Raw genomic sequence first — 26422 nt, 5'->3', positions numbered from 1 at the left:
ACAAGAAAATTCAGAGCAGCTCTTGCTTAATATAATCATGCATTTCTGCTAACCCGGTTTCTTTGTTCCCTTAAAACACATGAGAAGAGGGAGAACCCTGTGACAGGCAACACTTAACTGCAGCTGGGGAAGTTGCAACAGTACCAGTTATTCGAAAGTAACTGAAACTGCAGCCATTCAGCCAGTTCCTTGTTCAGCCGAGTGGTCCATCCATCAAATCCATGCCTCTCCAGTTTAGACAGGGCGTTCTGCAGAACAGTGTCAAAAGCTTTGCACAGGTCCAGGTAGATGATGTCAGTTGCTCTTCCCTTATTCACCAGTGCTGTCACACTGTCATAGGAGGCCGTGGAATTTGTCAGGCATGATTTGCCCTTAGTGGAGCCATTTGGTTGTCACCAGTCATCTTATTTTCATGTGCTTTAGCACAGTTTCCAGGAGGATTTCCTCCATGATCTTGCTGGGCGCTGAGGTGAGACTGACTGCCCTGTAGTTCTCTGGTTCTACCTTTTTTCCCTTTTAAAAAAGGGGGTCATATTTCCCTGTTTCCAGTCAGTGAGAACTTCACTGGCCTGCCACAACTTCTCAAATATGATGGACAGTGGCTTAGCCAGTTCATCCTCAGGACCTGCAGATGCATCTCATCAGATCCCATGGACTTGTGAACCTTCAGGTTGCTTAGGTGGTTTCAGATTTGATCTTCTCTTACAGCAGGCAGTTCTTCATGTCCTGGGTAACCAAGTCTCCCATATTTTTCTGGAGCAGGCCCACATTTCCCCTCATCTTACTTTTATGCCTGATGTGCCCATAGAAGCTTTTCTTGTTGCCTGTAACATCCCTGCCCAGATTTAATTCTGTCAGGCCTTTAGCTTTCCTGAAGTTCTTGATGGGACTTTGAAACCAGTCTGCCTCTCTGAGAAGCAGTTAAATGTGGTATGAGTGGAGGTGTGCAGCAAAGTGTGCAGAACAGAAGTTGACTGTATAATATAAAAATCAGATTTAAAAAACCCCAGAACTTCGAAATATGAAGTAGTACTGTTTATACTTCAGTCATCTTTCCCCCTCCTGGAGTGTAATGGTCGTTTCTTTCCTGAGAAAAGAAGATGACCATGTTTGCTATTTCAGCACATTATCATGTTTCTAAAGAATCCTGGGGGAAAATAAACAGCTGTTGGATAGTTTTGTGTTTTCCCTGTCTATGCCAAAAGTTTTATTTGACCAGAAATTCTTCTGTTGGCTTACTACTTTCTTTGACCATATGCATGTCATAGAAACTGGCACTGGGTAGATGCATATGTTTAAGGTTTGTGGTTTTCAGGTTATGTTCTTAAGATCATCTTTGTTTTCTGCTGGATTGCATTAACCAAGTATATGTATGTATAACTCACAATCATGGTTACACTGCATGTGATGGGTTTCTCCTGTTTCCAGCTATTTGACATCTTTTCAGAGTATGTGGATTTTCAAGTTTTATTTGATATAGAAGTTTAGGCTGTAACTCCCATTTATAGGGGAAAAAATAAACATATGTTTCAGGGAGTCTAGTATTGCCTTCTTGAGTGATAAGTGGAAGATTATGTGCTAAAAATCTGGATTTTGAAAGTGCTGTTTGATATTTCAGCTTTTTAGTTAGCTTAACAGTTCTTTGGGTTCCAAGCGTACAGCCTGAGTCCGTATAAATAGGGAAACTCCTGTTGGCACCATCGGTGATCCTCTAGCTATCTGCAGAGCTTCAACATAGCTTGGAAGCATATGGAAGAATTGGTTTTAGTACAGTCATCAAAACTTGCATGGATAGAGAACTGGCTATCGTGACTGTGTTGACTCTGTACAGTGTTGTGTAGCCCAATGATCCATTTCAGTTTTTTTAATGCTTTCTTTACTATTGGCTTAAATCTTGTGCTGTATTCTCTTTAAAAGCTCTTTCACAGTTTTTCAATTAATTGGGAACTCAGACTGTTATATTATTCAGTTTTATGGAGGAAGCAGCAATTGATCCTATAAATAAGATACTTTCCAACAAGCTTTATATCAGACATTTTTTTGGATCTTGGTAAGCTTCATCTTGTTTGGAAGATATTGTAGAGTATTTTACATTTTCCAGGATATCTTCCAGAAATACAACTCATCTGTTAGAGAAATTACAGGAGGTTAGTTGTATAGCAACACTATTCCTAAATAGTTTTAAAAGTTTTATTCTTCCAAAATTTACCGGTTTTATCATGAGGATATGAGAAACTAAATATCAAATGCCTGTTATGGATCATGCCTTTGCATACTGTCAGCTGACCTACTCACAGCTCAAACTGCACTATTATCCTTTTATTTACTAACTCAATATGCTTATCAGGGCAGTGATATTAAAATAGCATGTTCTCCAAGCAGGCCTGGTGACATGCTGGAAAGCGCCCACCGGGAGCTTCTGATGTGCAAGGAGCTGTGCTAAGGGCAGAGCTGAGGACTGTGATTTCTCCTCCAGGCACAGAAATATTCCCTTTTTAGGGGAATATAATGGATGGGAAAGCCAGGGAAACTCCTAATTACATTTTGTTTCTAACTAGACTGCTGTAAAAGTCTTGCAATGTGAGTTTTCTTGATGGAGCATGTGCTTTAGGTGAGCTGTGTAAGGAAGGAAAATAGAACTTGTTGAGGGCAATTCCTCTAGTTCACCTTCTGGTTATTGGGTCAGTACAAAGTTGGAAGGGAAAGCGGCATGGCCAAGTCAGAACTCATAAGTTTGAGATGATTATACATTGGGTAGGTTGCCTGCCTTGGAAATAAACAGCCATACTGAAAACTTTAATCCAAAACCAAACAAGCTTCCCCCCCCCCCCCCCCTTTTTATTTTCCTTTTTTCTTCTTTCTCTCTTTTATTTTCTTTCTTTTTCTTTCTTTCCTTCCCCTCCTCCCCCTCCCCCCCCTCCCTCCCAGTTAATCCATGGAAACAATAAATAATAGCAGAAATGCAATCAGTTTGCAGTTAGTTGGGGCTGTTTACTGTCACTCTGACATCTACTTCTCGGTTCCACTTACTCTTGAACGGTCCTCATTACTATGCTCTTGAAGTGTGACGGAAGGAATCCAGGCTGATAATACTTCCAGTGGTATTGTGTGTTAGTGTGCCTTTCCAGTGATGAAGAAGGATGCTCCTATGTGGTGTAAAGGCAAGCTAAATCCAGTCTGTGGGTTGGCTTTTTTTTTTCCCCTCTTTTTGGTTGTGTGTGTAAGCTGTAACCTGTTGGTCTGCCACATCTCTGGAGGTGTGGAAGACATAACAATAGGCACAATTACATTGCTTAATTAATGGACACAATTACATTGCTTAATTAATGGGCTTGGATGCATTCATGTGCCTCTTCCAGGTATCCATCTCTTCCATCTTCTCTTCCAGGTATGTGCCCAGGCTATGCTTTAAGGTCATGCGGATCACTGCCAAAGTTACTACCTGACCTTCCTTTGACAATGTGCATGTATGGATTTTTTGGTTTTTGTTTTTAAAGCCACAGAGCTATTCCCAGTATACTTCCACTTCCTAGGCTTTTCCACGCTCTCTAGCAGCTTGTTTATTTGCTTGCTGGAAGCCTTTGGTGAATTGTTTTGCAGTTGCGTACCTCTTTGCTCATTTAATGGAGAGTTTGATGCACAGTTGTTACTCAGTTGAGCAGTTCTGGGTGCAACGTAATCTGCAAAGGAGAAAGTAGATTGTGTTTTTATATAGATACTAGAACTGTAAACTGCATTCCAAGTACCAAACATGATTTGTTTACTGTTATAAACCACTAGTTTTAAAGGTAGAAATAGATTTTAGTGGCATAATGTAGTACCATGCACAGATGTCCTTTGATCTTACAGCTCACTCCTACTCCAGAGAAGTCCATGGTACTTGAATCCAAGAATGAAATGTCAGCTCCCATGTGGCTCTGAGCAACATCCTCAGTTCTGGCTGCTCTGAATCTACTGTACTAGTGCCCACAACCCCTGGTAGAAATTATATAGTAATCTCTGTCAGTGTTCATTCAAGATAAATAAGAACCACGTGGGCGTGTGAGGAATGACTGCAGTTCTTTGCTTACTTCTTTGCCAAGGTACAAGGAGACGGGTTACTGCTACTTAAAGCAGTCTTGCCGTGTTAATTCCTGGCTGAGACCTTGCCAGGCAGTTCACTGAAGACAAAAGCTTTGGTTTATAGTTCTTATTTGTGGAAATAAATATCTATTATTCAGTCAGATCCCTCATGGTAGTGGCACATAAGACTGAATAAGAGTGAGATGTTTTGATAACCCTTCACTGGATTTCCTTCTAAGTTGCATGTGCTGTCAATGCAGTGTTGTCTTTCACAACTTCAGTGCTAAAGGGTTTCCTAATTTGCATGTAAAAATGAATTCTTTTTGTCACTGGATATACTTTTCTTGGCCAAATGCATGCTCTTTCAGGCTTGTTTTCAAAACGGAACAGCTGTTTTGTGACTATAACTATCGGAAAGCTGTCTGGAGTAATTGCACTCTAGTAACTTCAGAACCCTCATACCTGGCATGAAGCTCTTCAGAAATGTTTTTCATGCCTTCCCATTGAACTTCAGTATAGAGTTCGTGTTTCCTTTTTACACAGGCTGACTTTACATGTGGAAATAAATGCCAAGCTTGGTAATCCCCTCTAGTGCCTGCCAAGATGCCTCTGGCAGGCTGCGTGCTGGGGGAGCCTAGCCCTGCCAGGCAGTCTGTACCCTATGTGGCATCCCAGTACCCTGCAAGTGTGGAGGGCTGTGACCGCCTGCTGTGTTGTTTGTTTCATGTAAGTTTGCATTTTGAGGATGCTGTTATTGTTTGTTGGAAAATATTACTGAAAGTGTGCATTTGTCCCTTCATGTCGGGAGGATAGGCAGACTTAAGGATAGCTCAAATCTATATGTAACACCATGCAGCAGAGCTCCTTTGGGTAGACACCTGCATGGAGGATGGGGCAGGGGTTTGTGCCAAAGAGGGTGGTGAATCAGGAACAGTGTCGAGCTGCAGCTAGAATTCATCCTGGGGTTTTTGCAAATACAGAATTTTGTGGCTCGCTCACTGGGGGGTACTGGGCCACAGTGGTAACTTGGGCTCTGAGTAATTGCAGACAGCTTTCCGCTGCTAGGCCTAGGTCTTCATTGCACAGCTGGAGCCCTGCAGCTGGCACAGTGATGCTGCTGGGGACTCTGGGCCAGTCACTCAACTGCTCAGTGCAACATTTGCATGCAGACCAGCCTGTGGTAAAGGCTCTGGTGCTGCTCTGAACAACCATACCAGCGGGGCTCTTTGTGTGACCGAACCTGCTTTGTGCAGCAGGGACACCGTGGGTGGCTGCAGCGAAAATAGATGTAGCTGAGCACATCCTGAAATGGAAATGGCACTTGGATAAACTTACTCCCCTGGGATCTGTGTTGTACTTGGATATTGACACTGGTGTGAGTTCGTGAAAATTGGGTTGGATTTGTGTTATGAGACACAGCTTGGGCAAGTGTTCTAAGAGGTTGTTGTACCTAAATGTAGCAAACAAGGAATGGGTATTTCAAAGTGAATCAAATTAAAAAGTTAAAAAGAAATAAGCAGAAGTATTTGGTGGGCATTCTCTTCACTCACTTCCCCCAGAAGAAACACGTATCTCCCATGCTATGCTTAGTGGAACTCTGCCAGTAAAACTGGTGCAAGTTGTCACTTGCATCTAAATAAAGTCACAGGAGCCTACAGGAATTACATTAATATTTTTGTAATGTCTTATTAATTAGAAGACTACAGTGCTCTTTCCTCATTTGGTTAGTAATGCCCTATGTAATGTACCAAGGTAACTATAATTTAATGCACTTTGCATTGTCTGTCCATACACACTATAGACAGAGTAAAAAGCATGGGTTTTTTTGCTCTTTGGTCAGACACAGATTACTTAAAGCAAACAAACAAACACAAAAACCCAAACAAAACCCAAAAACGCAACCACAAAATCAAACCAAACAAACCCACTACCTCCCCAAAAAACCCTCAACAAAGACTTAGTAGTCTACAAAGAAACTCTAATTCTAAATGGACTCTAAATGCTATAATTACAATTCTGCTGCACTTAAATCATTTTTAACTACCACATGCACCTAAAATTCTGTGGTGCAGCAGAGACGTGGAAATAGAATCATAGAATGGTTAGAGGTGGAAAAGACCTTAAGATCATCTAGTTCCAACCCGCCTGCCATGAGCAGGGACACCTCCCATTAGGCCAGGTTGTTCAAGGCTCTGTCCAGCCTGGCCTTGGACACTGCCAGGGATGGAGCATTCACAACTTCTTCGGGCATCCTGTTCCAGTGCCTCACCACCCTCACAGTAAAGAACTTCTTCCTTAAATCTAACCTGAACTTCCCCTGTTTAAGTTTGAACCCATCACCCCTTGTCCTATCACTACAGTCCCTGATGAAGAGTCCCTCTCCAGAATCCTTGTAAGCCCCTTTCAGACATTGGAAGGCTGCAATGAGGTCTCCAGGCTGAACAGCCACAGCTTTCTTAGCCAGTCTCTGTTAAGGAGGTGCTCCAGCCCCCTTATTATCCTTGTGGCCTCCGCTGGACTGTCTCTAACAGCTCCATGTCTTTCTTATGTTGAGGACACCAGAACTGTACACAATACTCCAAGTGAGGTCTCACGAGAGCAAAGTAGAGGGGCAGGATCATCCCCTTTGACCTGCCGGTCATGTTCCTTTTGATGCAGCCCAGCCTTTTCATCTGTAATTTTAAAAAATTGACCATTAGCAAGTATGCTAAAAAGGAAACATTTCCAATGTGAATCATACATTTCTAAAAATAGCTTCATGTTTTGTGACTGTTTGCAAACCTACCTGAGGCAGCGTCCTTAGATTGCTTCATTGGCTGTGAGTGTAATACAGGTTCTTCTGCAGTTTCATGTCAATATAAAGGATGTTATTTGTCTGTTCATCTTTCTCCATTTATATAGCTCAGGTTGCAAACCCTTATGATTTGGCACATCATTATCTTTCCTCTTATTCCACAAAACTCAGGTAACATACAAGGATCCACAGTGAATCCTGAAATACATGAACAATGTGTAGGTGGAATTACTTTGGGTTCCATGAAAAGAGAATGACAATATCCTGTAAAGTACAGTAGATTCTTTTTTGCTTGGCAAACTGTAATTGCACATTGGTTTAATACTTTACTTGTTTTAATGACTATAGAAGGAATCTGATGCAGCCCACATTTTGTCATTTGCATCATGTTGTAAAGTACGTTTTTGGAATCCTTGCTGTTAGCATTCCTCAGGAAGATCTGGGTGTGAAATATGTCTACCCTAAACCAAATTCCGTGGTTATAGTCAGTGCTTAACTGGTTGGTCATCTGGATCAAGGAGTTTTCAGTCTCTCATCGTGGAAACTTTCAATTATGGGTTCATTTGGCTTGATGGTACAGTCTGGTATGATCAGATTTTTCCTGTTCCCTCTAATTTGAAAATGCAGTGCTTGAGAAAAAATTAATCGTAACTTAACCTGTTCCATGGAGAAAAATCCTATCCTCTGCCTTCACTTCTGTTTTAGTCATAGTCTAAGATACCGTGTTCTTTATTCATTCTGTGGTGACTCCTGTAGAATTACTTTAAACTACATGACCTTTAGAATATATTATTTTGAAGGTATTGAACCATATTGCTGTGTTTAAGTCTATCTATGAGTCAGTGGTCTGTGAACACATTGCACTGGAATCCTCTGTGGAGGTCCTCCTACCGTCCTGAGATGTACTCAAGGGATTTTTTTTCTGATTCTTGCCTGTAAAAGACTGCTTCTTCTTCCCGACTTAAGTGGGAAGAAGATGGAGCAATTAATCTTCTAAAACTTCTTACCAAAATTTTTAGCCTGCTACGTCTGTGGTGGTGGACAAGGCTGAAGGGTTAACAGAAGTGTTTTTCACAGCAGCCGCTTTTAGCACACGTTACTATGCTTGTGAAGATAAACCCAGAGGATGTTTTTTGGGGTAAGTGAAGCAACAGGCACTGTATCTGGAATGTTCAGTAGAGGCGATAAATTTTACTTTCTTGTAAGGATTGATCTCATGGGCTCTATTCAGAGGGCAGCTGTTGCTTGAACTCAGACTAAACTGGGGAACTGCAATGTGCTCTGGGATCCAGGCTGGTCTGATTAAATACTTCATGTTGGATAGCAGTACTGTCTTTCTCACAGCTTTGAATTATGTGCCTTGATTATGCAGTATGTCGCATAGGGTGCTGAATGTTGTTCAGTAGTTTAATTGGGAAGCTGTTTAGCGGGAATGCATGGCATCATTTGAACTATGTCAAAAGCCCTGGGATATGAAAAGGAAATTGGTTGCATAGTCATTTGCCTGCGTGCAGTAGGAGGGCACTGCTGTAATTTACAGAGGCTCTGAATAAAAAAACCCAAAACCCTTGCTCTTTTCTCTTGCCCAAGGACTTAAAAGCACTAAATGCTGCGTGTTGGGGGACTGGTTTCCATAGTTTTTTGGGGTTTTTTGCCCTGTTTCCATGAAGAATATGAACACGTTCTTTCAGGGGAGTTACCGAGGCTGGGTAAATTCTCTGGTACCATTCAGTCCTGCGATAAGAGATCACAGGATTAGCTCAAACTGAAAAGTAGTGAGTTATTTTTGTTTTGAAGATTCCTTCCTGTGCAGTAGTCATACTAGCTTTATTTTCATGTCTTGAGTTAGTTGTTTACAGAGTAGATAGCGTGCTTTGCTTCCTCTTCCTGAGGATAATTTTAAATACAGCACCCTTGTCCATAGTAGTTCATGTTTGATAATGTCTCAAGCCTATAAGATGACTGTGTATTTGCCTCCTGTCTTGGAATGAGATGCAAGTCCCTTGATCCAGAGCTGTCCAGTGCATTTTTTTATTATAAACTGTGGCCTGAGAACATATTAATACACGTTCCTTCTTTTTCTCCCTCAGATAAACTACTAGTTTTCACTGTAGCAACTAAAGAACCTGATGGCTTTCACCGTTTCATGCAAACTGCAAAGCACTTCAACTACACAGTAAAGGTATTGTATGTTTTCATACCAGGTATTCATACTACACAGCCTTTAAGACACTAACAGTGCAGTAGTAACTGAAATTGCATTAGCTTCCTTGCATGCTGCAGCAAAGTAAAAGACCTACACAGCTCAGGGGCGGGTAGGGCACTTGCATGTGGCCATGCTGCTCTCCCTGTTGCTTACCTGCTGGTCCCCCTCTGAACAACCACAAGAGTGCTTCTTTCACTGCCTGAGGAACTGTTTTAAAGATCAGTAGCTATTGTGATCGGTGTCCTCAGTCACTTAAAGGTTCTGTCATCATTTGTGATACAGCCTCGTGCTTTGGTGTGGCTGATTTTGTTTGGATTAATACTTCTGGAAGCAGCACTGTGCTCAAAGGGCTTTGAATGTCTCCCTCCTTAAACAAAGCTGGATCTCTGCTGTGGGGAAGGAGGATCACAACTGAAAGTTTCTCTGTGTTTTTCAGGAACCTGTAATTCTCTGAGAGGACAAAATGTTTCTATCGTTCTTTCTGCCTTGCTCCATATCTCCACATGTCACATTCTGAGGTTGGCCTCTGCATGACCTTGGGAAAAAGGAAGGGCACTAAACCTCTTCTAAACTTTCCCCACAAATTGCTCTGCAAGAGAAAATCCAAGAATTGGTGGTGTTATGAATTTTTTCTGCTTACTTATGATGGTGTCTGCACCATAAATAGGAAATTATTCGGGTCTTTGAAGTTTGACTTGAACCACTGAACTTGGGAGACTGAGAGAACCTTTCCTAAAATGATAATGATGTACTGAAGCACCCAAGAAGCATGAGCTCTGGGTATATCTACTAACTTTGCAGATTTGTCCAAAGCTTCATGCAGTGTGGTTCTTCCAGGTTTTATGAGTTCCAAAAATATTGTGTTCAAAACCAAGGGGTTTTGTTATTTTTTGAGCTGTAATTCACTATAGGGCTTGGCTAGGGAGGAATTTTGTTTAGCCGATTTTAGTAACCACCTGCTGGGGGAACCTATCCTTTCCATATAGAAAAGTGTTCTGGAGGGATTTGAGAAAGATTGGAGCTTGTGATTTGTATTAATAATACCCTGATCCACCAAGATCTCTTAGCTTCCTGCTCCTAAAGTGATTACATTGACTTTAAAGGTCTCACTCAGAATGCTTTTGTAATGCAAATTTTGAAACAGTTATTAGTGTTTGTTTCTGGTGGTGTTTTTTGGGATTGGTTTTTTTTTTTTTGTTTGTTTGTTTGGTTTCTTTTTGGGGGGGGGGAAGGTTCCCCCCCCCTCCCCGAAGGAGACTCATTTGAATAAACGGTGGTAGCAGGCAATTGCTCAATTCTTACTTGGTTAAGAAATGTCTCATGTTTTTGCAGTGATGTCATTGTGCCTAATGCTGCTTCAGACATGGAAAACTTATGATGTTGGAAATGCTGGCTTGTTATGCTTTAATATGTTGCTTCTGCTTTAACATCTGTTTTCAATAAGGTCCTGCTTTAAAAAGCCTCTTGTTTTGGGTACTAGCAAAAATGCTTTTTTTTTTCCTCTTCCAGGTACTTGGAAAAGGTGAAGAGTGGAAAGGTGGGGAGCTGCCTAATTCTATTGGTGGAGGGCAGAAAGTTCGGTTACTGAAAGAAGGCTTAGAAAGCTATGCTGATCAAGAGGACTTGGTTGTAATGTTTGTTGAATGGTGAGCAATCTTGGCTTATTGTCTTTACATTTTAGTCTGGGTAGGCATGCAAAAGTAGCTGCCTGACACGCTGAAAGTTGCATGCTGGTTTTCCCCCTTGCTGTTTGTTTGAGACAGTTTGCTTCCATTTTTCTCCATTCATAAAAATAGTAGACTGCTCAAAGAGCAATCATTACTTTTTAAACAGATTTACAGATGTAAGAGTTGTTCATAGTTCTGCTGCCTCAAGGGGCTGGAAGAATAGTTTTTAGGAGCTGACAGGCTTTTAGGCAAGCCTTCGTCCTCTCTGCTGCAGTGAGAGCAGGACGTGGCTACAGGCTAGGAGTGTGGAATGGAGGAGGAGAGCAAAAGCAGATCTAGAAATAAAGTGGCCAGTAGGGACCAGAGCATGATCTTGTTCCATGAAGTAACAGTGATATGGAGAAAGCTCGAAAATGGGCCTCTGAGGAAAGCATTTAACAGGAGAGCTTCTTTTACATGTTAGAGGACAGAAACAAGAGGCTTGGTGCCAGATATACCCCGCTGCCTGTGTGATGGAAGGATGGGGAGACAGTGCTGCTGCAGATGCCAGATTATAGCTCATAGAACAGCTATGCTTGAACATCCTCACTGGAGGCCAGATAGGTTTCTTCCTGTCACAGAGAACAGGGAGCTCAGACGTGTTGAAATCCTACTTTTTCCATTGCTTCCCTCTGCTTCCCCTTCCCTCCACCCCCCAATTGGTAAGTGGAAAAAGTATCTTTCTAAAAGTAAATATTACATGTTTGTTCACAGTGTTGTCTAACTGGTCATGCAATAACTGACACTTTTAAAATTAATTTGGGAGATAATTTTGTTCTTTACTAAATGCTCAGATGAATCAGATATTTGCTACTTACATAGAATGTCTTTGGTTTTGAATTTAATATCCTGATTCATCAGTGTTTTCTTCCTATATGGTAAAATGTGCAAGTTTTTTTATCAGATTTGGGTATAGCTCAAATTCTTCTCCAACACAATTTATTCTCTTGAGAGGCAGGCTGTCTGCTGGCATGGATGAGAGAGTAGAGGACCATGTGTGTTGAAGTGCAGATGCCATAATTATTTTGTTATGAAAAATCACAGGATTTAAGGCCTCCCAAGTTCTTGAGGTCTATAATCCCAAGTATATATTGATTTAAAGTTGGTGGAACTGATTCCAGATAGGAAAAAAAAAAAAAGTTTGCTGATTCTAGCATTATATTTTAATTCTAATGAGCTCTTTAATTTCTAGGAATCCTGGTTTGCAATTTTTAAATGTTGATCAATGTATTTGTAGCTTTGGAAAAGACAAATATAGCGAACGTCCTTTATTTTTCAAGTGTTTTTTGTTATATTCATGGTGAAGCATTTGGAATATTAATCTTGGGGGCAGGGAAAGGAAATGTCTGGTTTACTTACTGTAACTAGGCAAGTAATTTCTAGTGAACTGTTTACTTAAACTTGGGTTCTTGCTTTTTTTTTTTTTTAGCAGTTTTTTACATGGCTCACAATTCTGGAAGAAGTTTGCACAACTTCTGTGGATAGCTTGTGTCTAGGTGCAGATAGCAAAATGCTTTGCCTGCAGATGGAACGGTATTTAAATTAGTCTTGTTTTTGCAAGAGCTAACTACTGGTTTACTTTGGACTATTTCAGATTGAACTGGCGAATGGCCAGTGTAGACTGGATAAAATGGCTGGTGCTTTGACTGTTCATCCAGAACTCCCACAGCCATCTATTTGTGTTGTGGAAGATTTTTGAAGCCTCTGTTTTGTTATGACCTTTTTTTTTTCTTTCTTTTTTTTCCCCTTAAATATCTTTCAGAAAGTAAGGGATAATTACATTTTATACATATCTCAAAATGGTTAAGGTGTCATACCAGTGGGGGTACAGTATAGACGACAGAATGGCTATGTGGCTGAATAGTCCAGTTAGATAAGATGAGATATAGGACCTGAATTGCTGGTTACTAGTAAGCCCTCTCTCGCTTATATTTTGAGCTCTTAACCTTCAGCCCCAGTAATAAGAAGTCCTTGTTATAAAAGTTGTGGATGCAAAAACTGCATTCACAATTCCAGAGGACCTAAGCCATCTTTGACATTTCCTTGTGTTATTGGGTGTGTAGCTGGGATGCTTTGCTGCTGCAAGAGGAGGAGGGATGGGTGGATTCCAGCCCCAAACATCTGCCATCTGGGAGCTTCAGGAAGTGGGATTGGAGTTGTGGAAACTTTGGTGTTTTTTGGTTGGTTTTTTTTTTTTGGGGGGGGAATGGGGGGGGGTTCTTTTTTTGTGTGGTTTTTTTTTTTTGGTTGGGTTTTTTTTTTTTTTTTGTTGGGTTTTTTTTTTGGTTTTTTTTTGTTTTTTCTTTCCCCCTTTCTTCTTCTTGCTTTCTACTTAATCAGAAAGATTTATGAAGACGAAATAAAAGATTGTATGAGCCTTTCCAGCTTGCCAAGGCAGCCTGCATTTTCCTGGATATATCCACATTTTTTTCTTCCCTGTCAAATTTTGAAGCCCTGTTTAAAGTAAGTCATGTTGAAATGAACTGATCTGTAGCAAGTTCATCATCTTGTGTTTCTTATCTAGTATAGTCTTTTCCCTTTGAGTATACCTAAAATATTTACATTTTAAGATTGTGTGAATTAAATTACCTGGATTAGTCAGGCATTGGAACAGGCTGCCCAGGAAAGTGGTGGAATCACTGTCCCTGGAAGTGTTCAAAACCTGTGTAGGCAAGGCCCTTAATGACATGGTTTAGTGGTGGACTTGGCAGTCCTGAGGTAACAGTTAGACTTGATGATCTCAAAGGTCTTTTTCAACCTAGGTGATTCTATGATTCTATGTGGATCACTCATGGTAACAGTATAAACTGTCAAGGATAGTTGACACAAAAGGGACCCATTTTGTGATGGATTTAATGGTGTAGACCTGAGTCCATGCTGGATTCATACTCCTACATAATATCCATTAGTGTGTAAAGTTTACTATAATCGGTAATGCAGTTTAGCAGCTCTGTACTGTGCTTTCTATTATAGACTGTGCTGTATTAAGTAGCGTATCCCTTTCACAAGCAGAGCCTGTGGCTAGCCCGGCATTTTGCTCAACTTTGGCTTTCTTTTACAGAATGACAGTCCTTGGAAGCAATATTCCAGCTGTAAGTCATTGCAGCAGCAGCACTAACCTGATCAAAGAGGAGAAGCACAGCCTGCCATAAGCTGTTAAGTTAAAGCCTCAGACAAATTTCTGGTTTTGTCTATCTTTGACTTGTCTCCTGTTTCTTGCTTGTTCTTCAGGCTCATTCTGGCTTTGAATCAGGTTACACCAATTGAATGGAAAAAGGGAGGGAAGTGTGTTCCTGTATACTTGGGCAGAAGCAGGCAGTTTTTGCAAAACTGGGGAAGCTCCAAAATGTACAATATTTTTTTTATACATTCTTCTGCCGAAGTTACAGAAAAAGAAAACAGTTTTCAGAAACCCACTTACTTTATATAGACTACATAACACACTTCCTTTCCAGGATTCATTCTTTCATCTGCAGAGGAAATACGCTCTTTTGCATTTGTAAGTCAGGTGTTGTTCGCTACTCTTAGACCAATTGCATGAAATTCCCTTTGAAGAAAAGACATTTTAAATAATTTCAAAACTGTAATAAAGAAGTACCAGAAGTCATTAATAGTTGGTCTGTTGGCACTATTGCTGGCTAATAAATCACAGTGCAGAAAGTTCTGTATACTGCAAATAGAGGAACTGTTGTCTTCCTTAGCCCAGCTGAAAGACTTTGCAAGGACAAAATCTTGATCAAGGTTAGATCGTTTGATTATTGGTTGCTGTACTATTCCTTTGCCCTATATCAGGGCTAATGATTTTCAGTTACTAAGGTAGATGTACGGAATAAAATGAATATACCTGCATTCGGATGAGAAAACTGTGGGGCTGAGATGCTGCCATTCAATCCAAATATGCTGCTTCCTCAGCCAGAGTCTAATCTGGGACATAATTCCAAATATTACTTGTTATGGTTTCATGTTGTGTAAAATGAACCTTGAAGTGGTTTTCACATTAATGCTTGTATAGGTAGATCTTAAGCACAAACAAATGAACCTTCTGTTCTGAATAATTTAATAATTTATACATATTTTGAGGTTTTGTGTCATCTTTCCACTCCTCGATCCCTCAAGACCCATTGATTTAGATGTTTCAACAAGAAACCACAGGACTTGTGATACTACATTCTTACATGACCTTTGCCAAACCCATGCATGTTTGTTTCTGTTTTGGGGTGATGTTGACCTTTGGCTATGGGTAACTGCTGTTTTTATAGATGAGCCCTTCAACTTTAGGTCTTTGTCCTCAATAGGAGGTGGGAGTCAAATCTGATGAACACATAAAGGCAGGTGGAGTTTTTCATAAACAGATGTGAAGTTTAGAGCCTCCTGAAGACTTCAGCATGTTAAGGAGGTTGAAGGAGAAGGCTATATATTGTCAGATATAACACAGTTTAACTTTATGGGCAACTGGACTTTATTAAGAAATATCTAGGTACATTCTTGATAAGACTTTTCAGAAGAAAGTGCTGTTGTGTTTTGGAACAAGATCATCTAGAGCCTTTAAATGAGAGATACCTAAATTAATCTTTCAGTCCTACTGTATTTCATCTGCTGAGTTTTGATTTTTTTAGTTTTTTTTTTTTTAATTTATTTTTGGTGGTCGTTCTTGAACACATAAAAAGTTTTCCGAAGGAGATTTTATTTTTTTTTTCCCCTCGATATACATGAAATGTGAAAATTGATTTCAGGTAGACTAAATCTGAAGGAAAAAGAATGTCTAAAATGTATGAGGTTTAAAAGTAAAAAAAAAAAAGGAATGTAAATAGAAGGGGAAATAGTATTGATTGAATTTTTTTCTCCTAGAAAGGGTGTGGAAGTTTTACATGGTGGTAAAACATGATTAATGTAATTTTTCAGAATCGAAGACTGTCTGTATGATTTTAAAAAACATGAATAGTCTAACCACTTGTTACTTTGAACACAGAAGTATTAAAATTAAACTAGTCTAATGGGTATCTTTTCTTTATTTTCAGTTATGATGTTATTTTTGCGGGGAGCCCTGAAGAACTGCTAAAGAAATTTCAGGAAACTAATCATAAAGTGGTGTTTGCAGCAGATGGGCTAATTTGGCCGGATAAAAGGCTAGCTGACAAGTATCCTGTTGTCCGGAGTGGAAAACGATTCCTGAACTCAGGAGGCAAGTGTAATTTTCTAATTTAATGAATTCTTGAACTCGAACATGACTTGTTTCTGTCACCTGTTTTACAAATTTGTATGGGAAACTGTTCCTGAATTCTCCAAGTGCAAAATCGAGGACTAGATTTGCTGTCCACCTCTTTCCTGTCTTCCTCCCCAGTCAAATAGATCCTCTTCTGTGCTCAAGAACAGTTTTCATTGAAACTTACATAGTATTTGCTGTCAATAACTTGCAAAAAGCAGGTAAACAAAGTGATGGTCTAGCAAGCAACTGTGTCTTGCAATGAAATGCTGTGCAGGGATGACCCAGTTGCCACTGATTGAATCTACTGCAGAAACAATGCAGTGTACAAGTGCAGTCAAAGCAGTACATGGCATTTATAGGCACAGTTTAGCTGCATCAGAGTTTCCTGCCTCGGCTACCTTGTTCCTGGTGATCTCTGCATACAGTGTAGATGCGCTGGTAGCTCTGCCTGGCCCATCAGCATGGCTAAGGCAGTTCATTCCAAGAGAAGTTTGAGTTATTCCTGTTAATCTCAATGATGCGTTAATTCTGGAATCCTTAATTTAAATGTGAGCTTTGGTAATAATTTTTGCAGTTGATTAATACATGCACTGACACTGATACTGTTTAACTGCTGCAGAGCACAGCATATGTCACTTCCTAAGTACATGGTGCTGGGCAGGGTGCAGATCTGGGAATGTGCCTGTTTGTTTCCCTCTCTTCTTTACGTCACGTATCTGCCATGGTGGTTTTTTGTGTTTGGTGTGGGTTTTGGTTTTTTTTGTTTCTTTGTTTTTTTGTTTTGTGTTTTGTTGTGTTTTTTTTTGTTGTTGTTGTTGTTTTGTGGGGGGTTTTGTGATTTTTTTTTTTGGTTTTTTTTTGTTTGTTTGTTTTTTGTTGTTGTTGTTCTTTTGGCTTAACATAATGTATATTGGTTTTGAGGTGAATTCTCTTTGGAGTTCTGGCAGTATTAGATTCAGGTTTCTCTGCCAGCAAGAAGTGATTGACGAAAATTAAACTTTTTTCCACAGATGGGGTCTTGGGGATAATAGTAGTGTAATCTAATGCTTTGGTGTTCTCAGGACCATCCAAAACAGATCTCTGTTTCTTACTTTTTCCCTTAAAATAGCATTTGTATAAAAATAACCCTTAATTATGAATTCTTTAAAACAGAACTGGTACATATGACAGGAAGAAAGCTGGATTTTGAGCCAAGTTGTATGAATTTCATACTTCTCCTTTGCTGGCACCAAACAATAAGAATGAAGTTCCTGACAGGTGGAGAGCATTGGCAGAATAGTGCTTTTTATGGAAATAACTTGTGTGTGTGTGATATTACAGGATTTATTGGTTATGCTCCATATATAAATCGTATCGTGCAGCAATGGAATCTGCAGGATAATGATGATGACCAGCTGTTTTACACTAAAATCTATGTTGACCCATTGGCAAGGGTAGGTAGTAACTGGCTTTCTCATTTCTTTCTGCTTGAAATAACATGCTGCTCCTGATAAAAAATCAGGAGATAAAAATAAAAGGAATGCTGTCTCTTTATTCCTGAGTGCCATATTGACAGTTGTGTTTGTCCTCAGGAGGTTCCTCCTGTTGGAGTAATGAACAGGCGTCCAAAGGGTCATGACTTGATATATTATTCAGGCTGTCTGCAGATCCAGGCAGGTTGTGCTTCGTCGTTAGAAATAATAGCTCTGAGGTACATGATCAGACGCATTCATCTCAATGAGGGTCCCATGTACTTGGCATTTTGACAGCCAGAGAATGTGGCGTTCTTCCAGGGTGTCACTGAACTACTTGCTGATTCAGTGGTTTATATTTGGCTTGCTGCCATTTCAGCTCCTGCCTGCAGCTGCCTCTGACTTTTCAGTTTTTTGTGCAGATACGTTCAATAAAGCTGCATCATAAATTTTGGTGAAGACCTCTCTGTCCCCTAGCTTAACAAAGTTCTCTGCTGAGTAGGAGCGTTAAAGCATGATAGATGTCAGAGCTGTGGCCCTAATGGTGGAAAAAGGAAAGTTAACAATGTATTGATGCAAAAAGACCTTTAGAAGCTGATATTGCAGAATTTGGGGTTGATTTCGAGCATTTGTATGCTTAAGGCAGATGTGAAGTTTCTGAATTACATATATGTTTTTCCACTAAGTTATGCCTGAAACATCAGGCATGTTTAGAACATTTCAGTTGGAAAGGACCTACAATGATGATCTGGTCCAAATGCCTGGCCAGTACGGGGCTGACCAAAAGTTAATGCATGTTATGAAGGGCATTGTCCCTTAAAAACTTGACCCCAATGCTTGGGGCGTTGACCATCTCTCTAGGAAGCCTGTTCCAGTGTTTGACTGTTTTTCTCAGTAAAGAAATGCCTCTTGAGGTCCAGCCTAAACCTCCCCTGATGCAGATCTGGACTATTCCCATTTGTCCTATCTCTGGATCCCAGGGAGAAGAGATCAGCACCTCTCTCTCCACTTCTCCTTCTCAGGAAGTTGTAGAGTGCAGTGAGGTCACCCCTCAGCCCCTTTTTCTTCAAACCAGATAAACCCAAAGTCATTAGCCACTTCTCATAGGACATTTGTTCCAGCCCTTAATGTTTAAATTGATTTTAGGCAAGTTGAGTCAGATGCTACGTATGCAATTGAAAGGACAGGGTGTAGAGACATTAAAGCTGACTCTGCACCAAAGTCAGAAGTAATATAATTAGCTGTCTAAATTGATTGTTTCCTAGACAAAAAAATGTGCACTTCTTCACAGTGCACTACTACACTGTGATTCAAAATGCCTCCGTGGTGCTTAGCTTGGGATATTGCACTATACATTAGCACCAGTTCTCTGTAATGTATTGTCCAATGCTGTAACAAATTTTGGAAGACCAAACCAGAATATGTTACATGTATAAGGGTTTTTAAGCGTGTTTTAAAGGTTATATACTTGTTGATCAACATGTTAAAACTTCAAAACATGATACTTTAAATAAGAATTTAGGTAGGATTAATAATACAATATTAGGAACATGTTCTGAAACCACTGGTGTTTTCTATTCTGACATGATAGTTAGATTTGGCTTTTGTATTTTTGAGACTGTGAAACATAGTATGTTTTGTTGCTTGGCTAAGACTAGAATTGCTAATTTATTTATTTTTTAGGATAAGACACAGATTTTCTTTGGCTTATACTGCCAAATTGTAGTTTCTTTGGAGAGTTATGACCCCTATCCTTTAAGTATAGGTAAATTTTTTGCATTTATAAAACTGATCGCTATACAGCTGCACAACTCGGAAATATAGAAAAACTTAACAGTATAAAATTAATAATTATATCTGAGAGCTGAATATGTAGTTTTGCCTGATTACTTGTTGCCACTGCAATATAACTGTAACATTACTGTAAAAAACATTGGCTTTTAGAATGCTTCAATAACTTTGGTATTTTTATTTCAGGAACGTTTTAACATTACTTTGGACCACAAATGTGCAATTTTCCAGACCCTAAATGGAGCTATTGGTAAGTGTATGATTTGCATGTTGTGTGTTGTATTAAATGTTATTAACACTTCCTTTGCTTAACAATAATTCCCTAAGCATATGCTTGTTTTAATGAAATATTTGGATGGGTAAACCTGGTTGTCAGATTAGTTACAGGTCATTTGGGTTTAACATTAATTAATTGTTCCAGCTTTGGGAAATTTCTCCCACTGATAAAATACTTGATTTAAAAACAGAAAAAAAAGTTTTCAATAAATGAAGTTAGCAGTAAACACAAAATTAAAGAACAATTTTTCCTTTTGCCTTTCACAAACTTAATTACGGGAGTAAAGATTAGTAATGAAAACTGCATTTTAGGTGTTCTAAAGCAAATGATTATACATAATGACATGGAATGTGGAATAATGTAGGATTTCCTTTATGCAGCTGTCATGAATTTAAACTGAAAGATGGCATCTGTGCAAACTTCCTTTCTTACATTTAAACTCTAAATATGGGGAAAAAAAAATCAAAGTCAGATCATACCTGAAACAACTGTGATTTCTCTATAAATAGTATTTGCACAACATTAGTTTTATTTTTAAAGCAGATTTTATACAACTACTGAAGGCTGCTAATAAGCAAATTTGAAGTTTTATGTAACCATATTTAGGCATAAAGAGCTTAGAATTAAAGATCTAGTTAAAAAATGAACAAAAGCTTCCAAATAAGTAACATTGACAATGATAACACCACCAAAGTATATATGTATCATCAAGAACTTAAAGAACTCTGAAACTATAGCTTTATTTATAAACTGTATTACTGTACGATCTATGATTTGCAGATGAAGTCCTTTTGAAATTTGAAGACGGGAAAAGTAAGGGCAAGGAATTCAGTGTACGACACATTACCAATCACTATTCATGGAAAATGGTCCAACTAAAGTGAGTGACAGTTTGTTTTACTTTTGTGCAAAGATGGCAACTTTAATAGAAGAATAATGATGGAAGAGTCTGAAAAAATCATAGCACACCACCACTGCCCCATTTCCAATTAATGTTAATAAGAATTTTCAAGGATTAAACTCCCCCATTCTAATAGGTTTCTCCATCATGTTATTCTGCCTGTCACTGTATCATTCTGCATCTTGTAGGTCCCTTTTAGGTACTGGAAGGCTGCTCTAAGGTCTCCCTGGAGACTTCTCTCTTCCCCAGGCTGAACAAGCCCACCTCTCTCAGCCTGTCTCTATAGGAGAGATGCTCCTGTTTTCTGATCATCTTTGTGGTCCTCCTCTGCACTTGATCAAACAAGTCCGGTCTCTCTTACGTTGGGGCACCAGAGCTGAATGCAGGAGTCCAGGTGGGGTCTCACAAGAGTGGAGTAGAGGAGGAGATCACTTACCTTGACCTGCTGGTCATGCTTCTTTTGATGCAGCCCCAACATATGGTTTGGCTTTCTGCGCTGCAAGTGCACATTGCCAGGTCATGTTGAGCTTCTCATTGGACCAACAGCCCAAGTCCTTCTCCTCAGGGCAGCTCTCAGTGCATTCTCCATCCAGCCTGTATTTTTGCTTGGGATTGCTCCAACTCACACGCAGGACCTTGCATTTGGCTTTATTGAACTTCATGAGGTTGTCCTTGCCCATCTCTCAGGCATATCAAGGTCCCTTGGATGGCATCCCCTCCCTCCAGCATGTTGACTGCATCACACAGCTTGGTGTCATCAGCAAATATGCTGAGTGTCCATGTCGTGGACAAAGATGTTGAACTGTGCTGGTGCCAAATACTGACCCCTGAGGAATGCCACTCATCACTGGTTTCCACCCAGACATACGGCCATTAACCACAACTCTTTGAGTGCAACCATCTAGTCAATTCCTTATCCAGTGAGTGGTATATCTGTCAGATCCTTTTCTCTCCAGTTTAGAGACAAGGATGTTGTGCTTGCAACCTGATATCATGCTGAAACAACTCATTCTGCTCCCAAATTCATTGTAGTATGGGATATTAGAAAGAGTAAGCTTATGTTAACATGTTCACTGTCACAAAACATTTTTTTGAAGCTAGTGAAGAATGTCTATCTAGTTATTAAATAGTAATTGGAAGGATAGGTTTTTAGGGGGAGAAAAATCTAACCAAGAGTGACAGCTGGAGTACGAAACAGTAACACATCTGATCCTACCAGACCGTGGTGTGTGTTTGTATACATATATTTCAAAAAATTTATGTAGGCAAAAAAAAAAAAAGTGTGTGTGTGTGTATGTATATACACACCCATGGCTGGGTTTTGTGGTTGCATCTTCAGTGTCATTGATCACTGCTTGTAATACACCCATCGACTCATGAACTTTGGTTTTACAGTAAGAGCACCATCTGCCCTGTGAAGTAGCTGTTCTGGCAGATTCTGTCCATGTGTAAGGATTCAGTGGTCCAGAGCAACTGGCACAGTTATTATATGGCAAAGAAGCGTAAAGGTGTATCATTTGTAATAGCTTCTGTTGGCTGAAGGATTGGGAATGGGTACTCCCTAAGTTCTTCTGAATACATGTTCTGTATTGTAGCTCCTTATTTTCAGAAAATGCCTCCCAGGAGAATGAAATAAAGTTTGAAACTCATTAATATTCCAGTGACTGCTGCTTTGTAGTTTTTTGCACTGTATTTCATCTTTGGAATTAGAGAATGTTATGATGCCATTTTCTGTTTGGCTTACAGCTACTCAGTAGTGGTGAAATATATGATCAATTTCTTCCATGTTCCTACAGTTATTTTTGCCTCGATTAAATCCTTAAGTTATCTATCATCACTGGCTTTGCTGACACTTTGCCAGTGAAAAGAAAGGTACTATATCTTACAGCTGGGCAGGCAGTTTAGGTTGGAACTCCTTATATTGGTCCATGAGTTATGCTACATTAAACAAAACTCCATCTCTGCATATATTCATGTTTTAAAAACAAAGAGGGAACTCTTGCTATATATCACTTTGTCATCATGATTAGATTCTTCTGTTTTAAACATAGAATTAGGAGGAAAATAGTGTAATAAGATTGGAAAAAGTTTCACTAGTTGGTAAATAAACTAGCATGAAAGTAATTCCCAGAATTAACTCCAAGTGGTAAGTTTTTTGTTTATAAGAACCTTTTGTTTTCTATTTAATATCTTCAATTTGCAGAATTAGTAAATAGCATTGGACAGATAGATTTCTTTGAAATGGATACTAAACTATCCCAACGTGCAATATGTTTAGTATTTTTCCTGAAGTGCAATGCCTTTTTGGTAAAATACTTATTTTTATGTAGTTTATGAAATTAAGTTCAAGCAATTCTATTTATAATCTGTCTAGAATGATTTTCAGTATGTGTAAGCAAACACCCAAACTACGGTAAAATGCAGATTGAGTATTGGACTGGAATGTGTTTTCTATGCAAAATAGTACTTTATCCTTTCATTTTTTTGAGGGCAGTAGAGCAGGAATGAATAGCAGCCTTCCCTCAGACAGCCTTTCCCTGGCATAAGAGATCCTTTAACCATTGCAAATGGCAGTAGAGAGGAGTGAAGTTCTGCACAAACTTCCTATGGAATCCAGGAGGACAGGGCAGCCCAAGCAGCCCATCGACAGAAAAAGTACATATTTTGTGCAGTGCCAAATCAAAATGTGCGAAAAAGCTAGATGCTGCTTTAAAATGTATCCCCCTGGCTGGCTTCTGAATCTTGGCATGGCTTGTCAAAAATGCATCATCTGGGCATCTATCTTATACATTTTTCTATGTGTTTTTCATATGTCTGTGTTTTGTGTAAAGTGTTGATGATTTTCAGCTTTGGGAAAAGAATTTCTCCTTGAAATTATGCCTAGTGGCTTTTGAGAGCTGAATGATCTGTAGTCCTGTGTCTTGGAAGTCATACAAGCATTTTAGTTAGTAGTTGTTATACTTGCAACAAATGTCTGGTTTAACCGAAGCAATAAATTTAGATGCTAGGAGAATATAGTCTTTGTTTTGTAAATAAAAGAAGAAAAACCTTCTACCAGCTGTTTTTGTATGCTTGCTTGTTGTTGGTTTTTTTTACGGTTGTTTGTTTTTTTGTTTTTTAACCTTAAATTTCATAAGCCAAAACAATCAATTGCTTTTATGTATAGCAGATTCAATGAGTAACCCTGAACTCTTTAAAAAGGTACAAATCACCATTTGCATGCACCTTTAATTGATCTGAATTGTTCATTTATTTACCAGATTCACTTGAATTATTTGGAAACTATATTCCTAACGCTTGGACGCGGGAAACTGGTTGCAGTATTTGTGACTTAGACTTACTAGACCTGTCAACAGTAACGGTAAGCATAATTTCAACTAGAACAAAACCCTTTGACTGCAGTTGATAGGTGTATAGTGATTTCCGAGGCAAAGTGGCTTCAGTATACAGTATTATGTTTTGCAGTGTCATCAGGATATTTTTACTGGTATATGAAACTATAAAGATCGAATTTTAATGTACTGGAAATACCAGTACTTTCAGAAATGATTTTATGCATGCATTTTGAGATGGGTTTTCCCCCAGTATAACTGAAGATGGTCCCATCCAAAAGCCTCCAGATCCTTACCTCTGTTCACTGGGGGGTAAATGATTAGTTTTTGAATCATGCAAGATTTAAGTACTTGGAATTTTTGGGAAGGTAGGAAAACTTTTTACGTATCCAGATTTTTAAACTGTAGACTTACAAAAAAACTTGATATACATCAGTTTAACAACTTCTGTTACAAGTAGAAGTTAATTGTAGCATGGCTAAAAGTTACTTATTTTCTAAAAGATCTACTTTCTTCATAAGGAATGATACAGATGTCTGTATTGTATATACAAATGTGTTTCTGTAAAAAAATCTGATGCAATTGAGATCAGATAGTTCAGCCTCCAGAATTCTTATAGGACAAACATAGACGTACATATCGTATGTGTATATTTGGGAACTTACTTTGGCTCTTTGGCTCTAAGCATGATGTCTTCAATGTCTTTATGAGTATTTCAGCTTGTACTCAGTAAATATTAGGCAGAGTAAATAACCATTGTATGAAATGTAAGGCTTGTACTTAAAAGAATACTCTGATTATTCTTAGTAGGCTGTTTATAGCAGCTGTTTCGTTTCTGTTCTTGTATCGAAGATTTGAATGAAAACGGGTCTTAAAAGGTAGAGTTGAGGATAGCATGAAAGAAGTAGTAGTTTTTTGTCCTTTTTGTAATGAAAGGACAAAGTGAAAGAATTTCTGGACAATAAGTAGCTTACGGACTAGAACATAAATTTAAAAAGTTATTGCTGGAATTGTAATAACCTTCAGCTTACTGTTTTTTAATTTTGCTTTGAAGATACAATATTCATATGGTGGTGTACTGAAGTAATGTTTGCACTCCCAGCATGAAGTTTACCTCAGGAAAACAAGGCTAAGTTTTTCCTAATGGTGCTTGGTAATTAAAACATGAATTGGGGAGCAGTTAAAATACTAAAGCTAGTAATGGGGAGTAACTTGCAGTGATTTACTGGATAGCTTCCTATAGTTTATGTATTCTACTTGGAATGTGTGTTCCTTACTATAATTCATTCTTTGGACTTCATGCCTCACTCCCTCTGCCATCAAGAAATACGAGACTTTTCCTTGGCCTCAGTGGAAGTGTTACTTCAGGCATTTTTAAACTACAAGCAGTATTTTAAATTTTCTGAACGTGGTTTCTGTTCAGGCCTGGATAGTTCTTGCTTAACAAGAAATCTTACAGTGAAAAGAGCAATACTAACACTGTGTCTCTAATAATTATTCCCATACTGTTTTATTTAACTTTCTGCATTGATACACCTCATTTGCCGAGGTGAGCATCTCCAGAGAGAAGCCTTCAACCCGGGGCGAGAAGGAAAACCCCGCGCCCCGGAGCCTCAGCTCTGAGCGGCGAGAGCCTCTGAGGGAGCCTCGAGACCTCGCCCGGCCTTGCCCCAGGAGCCGCAGCTCCGCTGCCAGCGCGCAGGGACTCACCGGGGCGGGTGCCGGGAGGGAGGCACCGCCCGAGCGGGGAGAACCCGCCCCGGGCAGCGCGGGGAGCAGCGCGGGGCGCGGCAGGTGGCGCCGGCAGGGGGAGCGCTCGGCTCAGGGCAGGGCCCGCCCGGGAGCTCGCTCCGGCTGCCCCGGCGGTGGCAGCGGCGGCACCGACAGAGCCGATGGGAGGGGAGGCTGCCGCGCGGAGCTCGCGGTGTAGGAAGGGCCTCGACTGGTCTGCTGAGGCAAAGGTGCACAATGGGCAGGGGTGCGCTTGGTGCGCGTGATGGAGGTCCCCCTGCAGCAGGGGCTGCGCTGCGGGACACTGTCAGTAGCTGAAAGCTGTCAGGGAAGCTGAGAGGGAGCTGGACTGCTTGCTCCAGGCCCAAACCGTGCAGGGACCACAGGCGTGCACCATAGCACATACAGGAAAGAAGGAGGGTGTTAATGCAGGAAGCTGGGAGCTAGTGACAAAAAAACCACAAAAAAAGGAGGAAGAGGACAATTAAAGCAAGGGGCTTCCTCCAAAATCCAACGTTCCCACCCAGAACTGCTTTTCTGTTCTGCCGGGGGGCTGGTGAGGAAACGCCCACAGCACCAAATGAAACAACCAGCTGGTGCACCAGTAAAGAGGATCACTGCTAGTGCCTCCAGGAAGAAGTGTCTGGTCATAGTACGTGACTCTACTTAGAAAGGCACAGGAGGCACCTGTCATATTTGAAAATCATGGCGGTCAGGTGAAGTTTCCAATGACTGGAAAAAGGGAAATATAACCCCTATTTTCAAGAAGGGGAAAATGGAAGACCCAGGGAACTACAGGCCAGTCAGCCTCACCTCTGTTCCTGGCAAAATCTTGGAGCAGATTCTCTTGGAAAGCATGCTGAGGCACATGAAAACAACAAGGTGGTTGGTGACAGCCAACATGGCTCACTAAGGGGAAATCCTGTCTGACCAATTTGGTGGCCACCTATGATGAGGCTACAGAA

General features: G+C 40.0%; 1 protein-coding gene across 1 annotated transcript in view; it reads left to right on the top strand.

The window, feature by feature from the left end:
- Positions 1-26422, top strand: part of PLOD2 (procollagen-lysine,2-oxoglutarate 5-dioxygenase 2) — a 59566-nt gene that overhangs the window by 7947 nt on the left and 25197 nt on the right. Inside the window, 10 exon segments of the mRNA XM_030494975.1 lie at positions 8947-9038; positions 10572-10708; positions 15787-15950; positions 17295-17407; positions 19403-19466; positions 20274-20299; positions 20301-20357; positions 20359-20373; positions 23655-23667; positions 23670-23755. Of these exon segments, the coding sequence (XP_030350835.1) occupies positions 8947-9038; positions 10572-10708; positions 15787-15950; positions 17295-17407; positions 19403-19466; positions 20274-20299; positions 20301-20357; positions 20359-20373; positions 23655-23667; positions 23670-23755 (767 nt within the window).

This window comes from Strigops habroptila, chromosome 8 (assembly GCF_004027225.2).
Source record: "Strigops habroptila isolate Jane chromosome 8, bStrHab1.2.pri, whole genome shotgun sequence".
Lineage (NCBI taxonomy): Eukaryota > Metazoa > Chordata > Aves > Psittaciformes > Psittacidae > Strigops > Strigops habroptila.
This window is presented reverse-complemented; position numbering and strand designations above follow the sequence as displayed.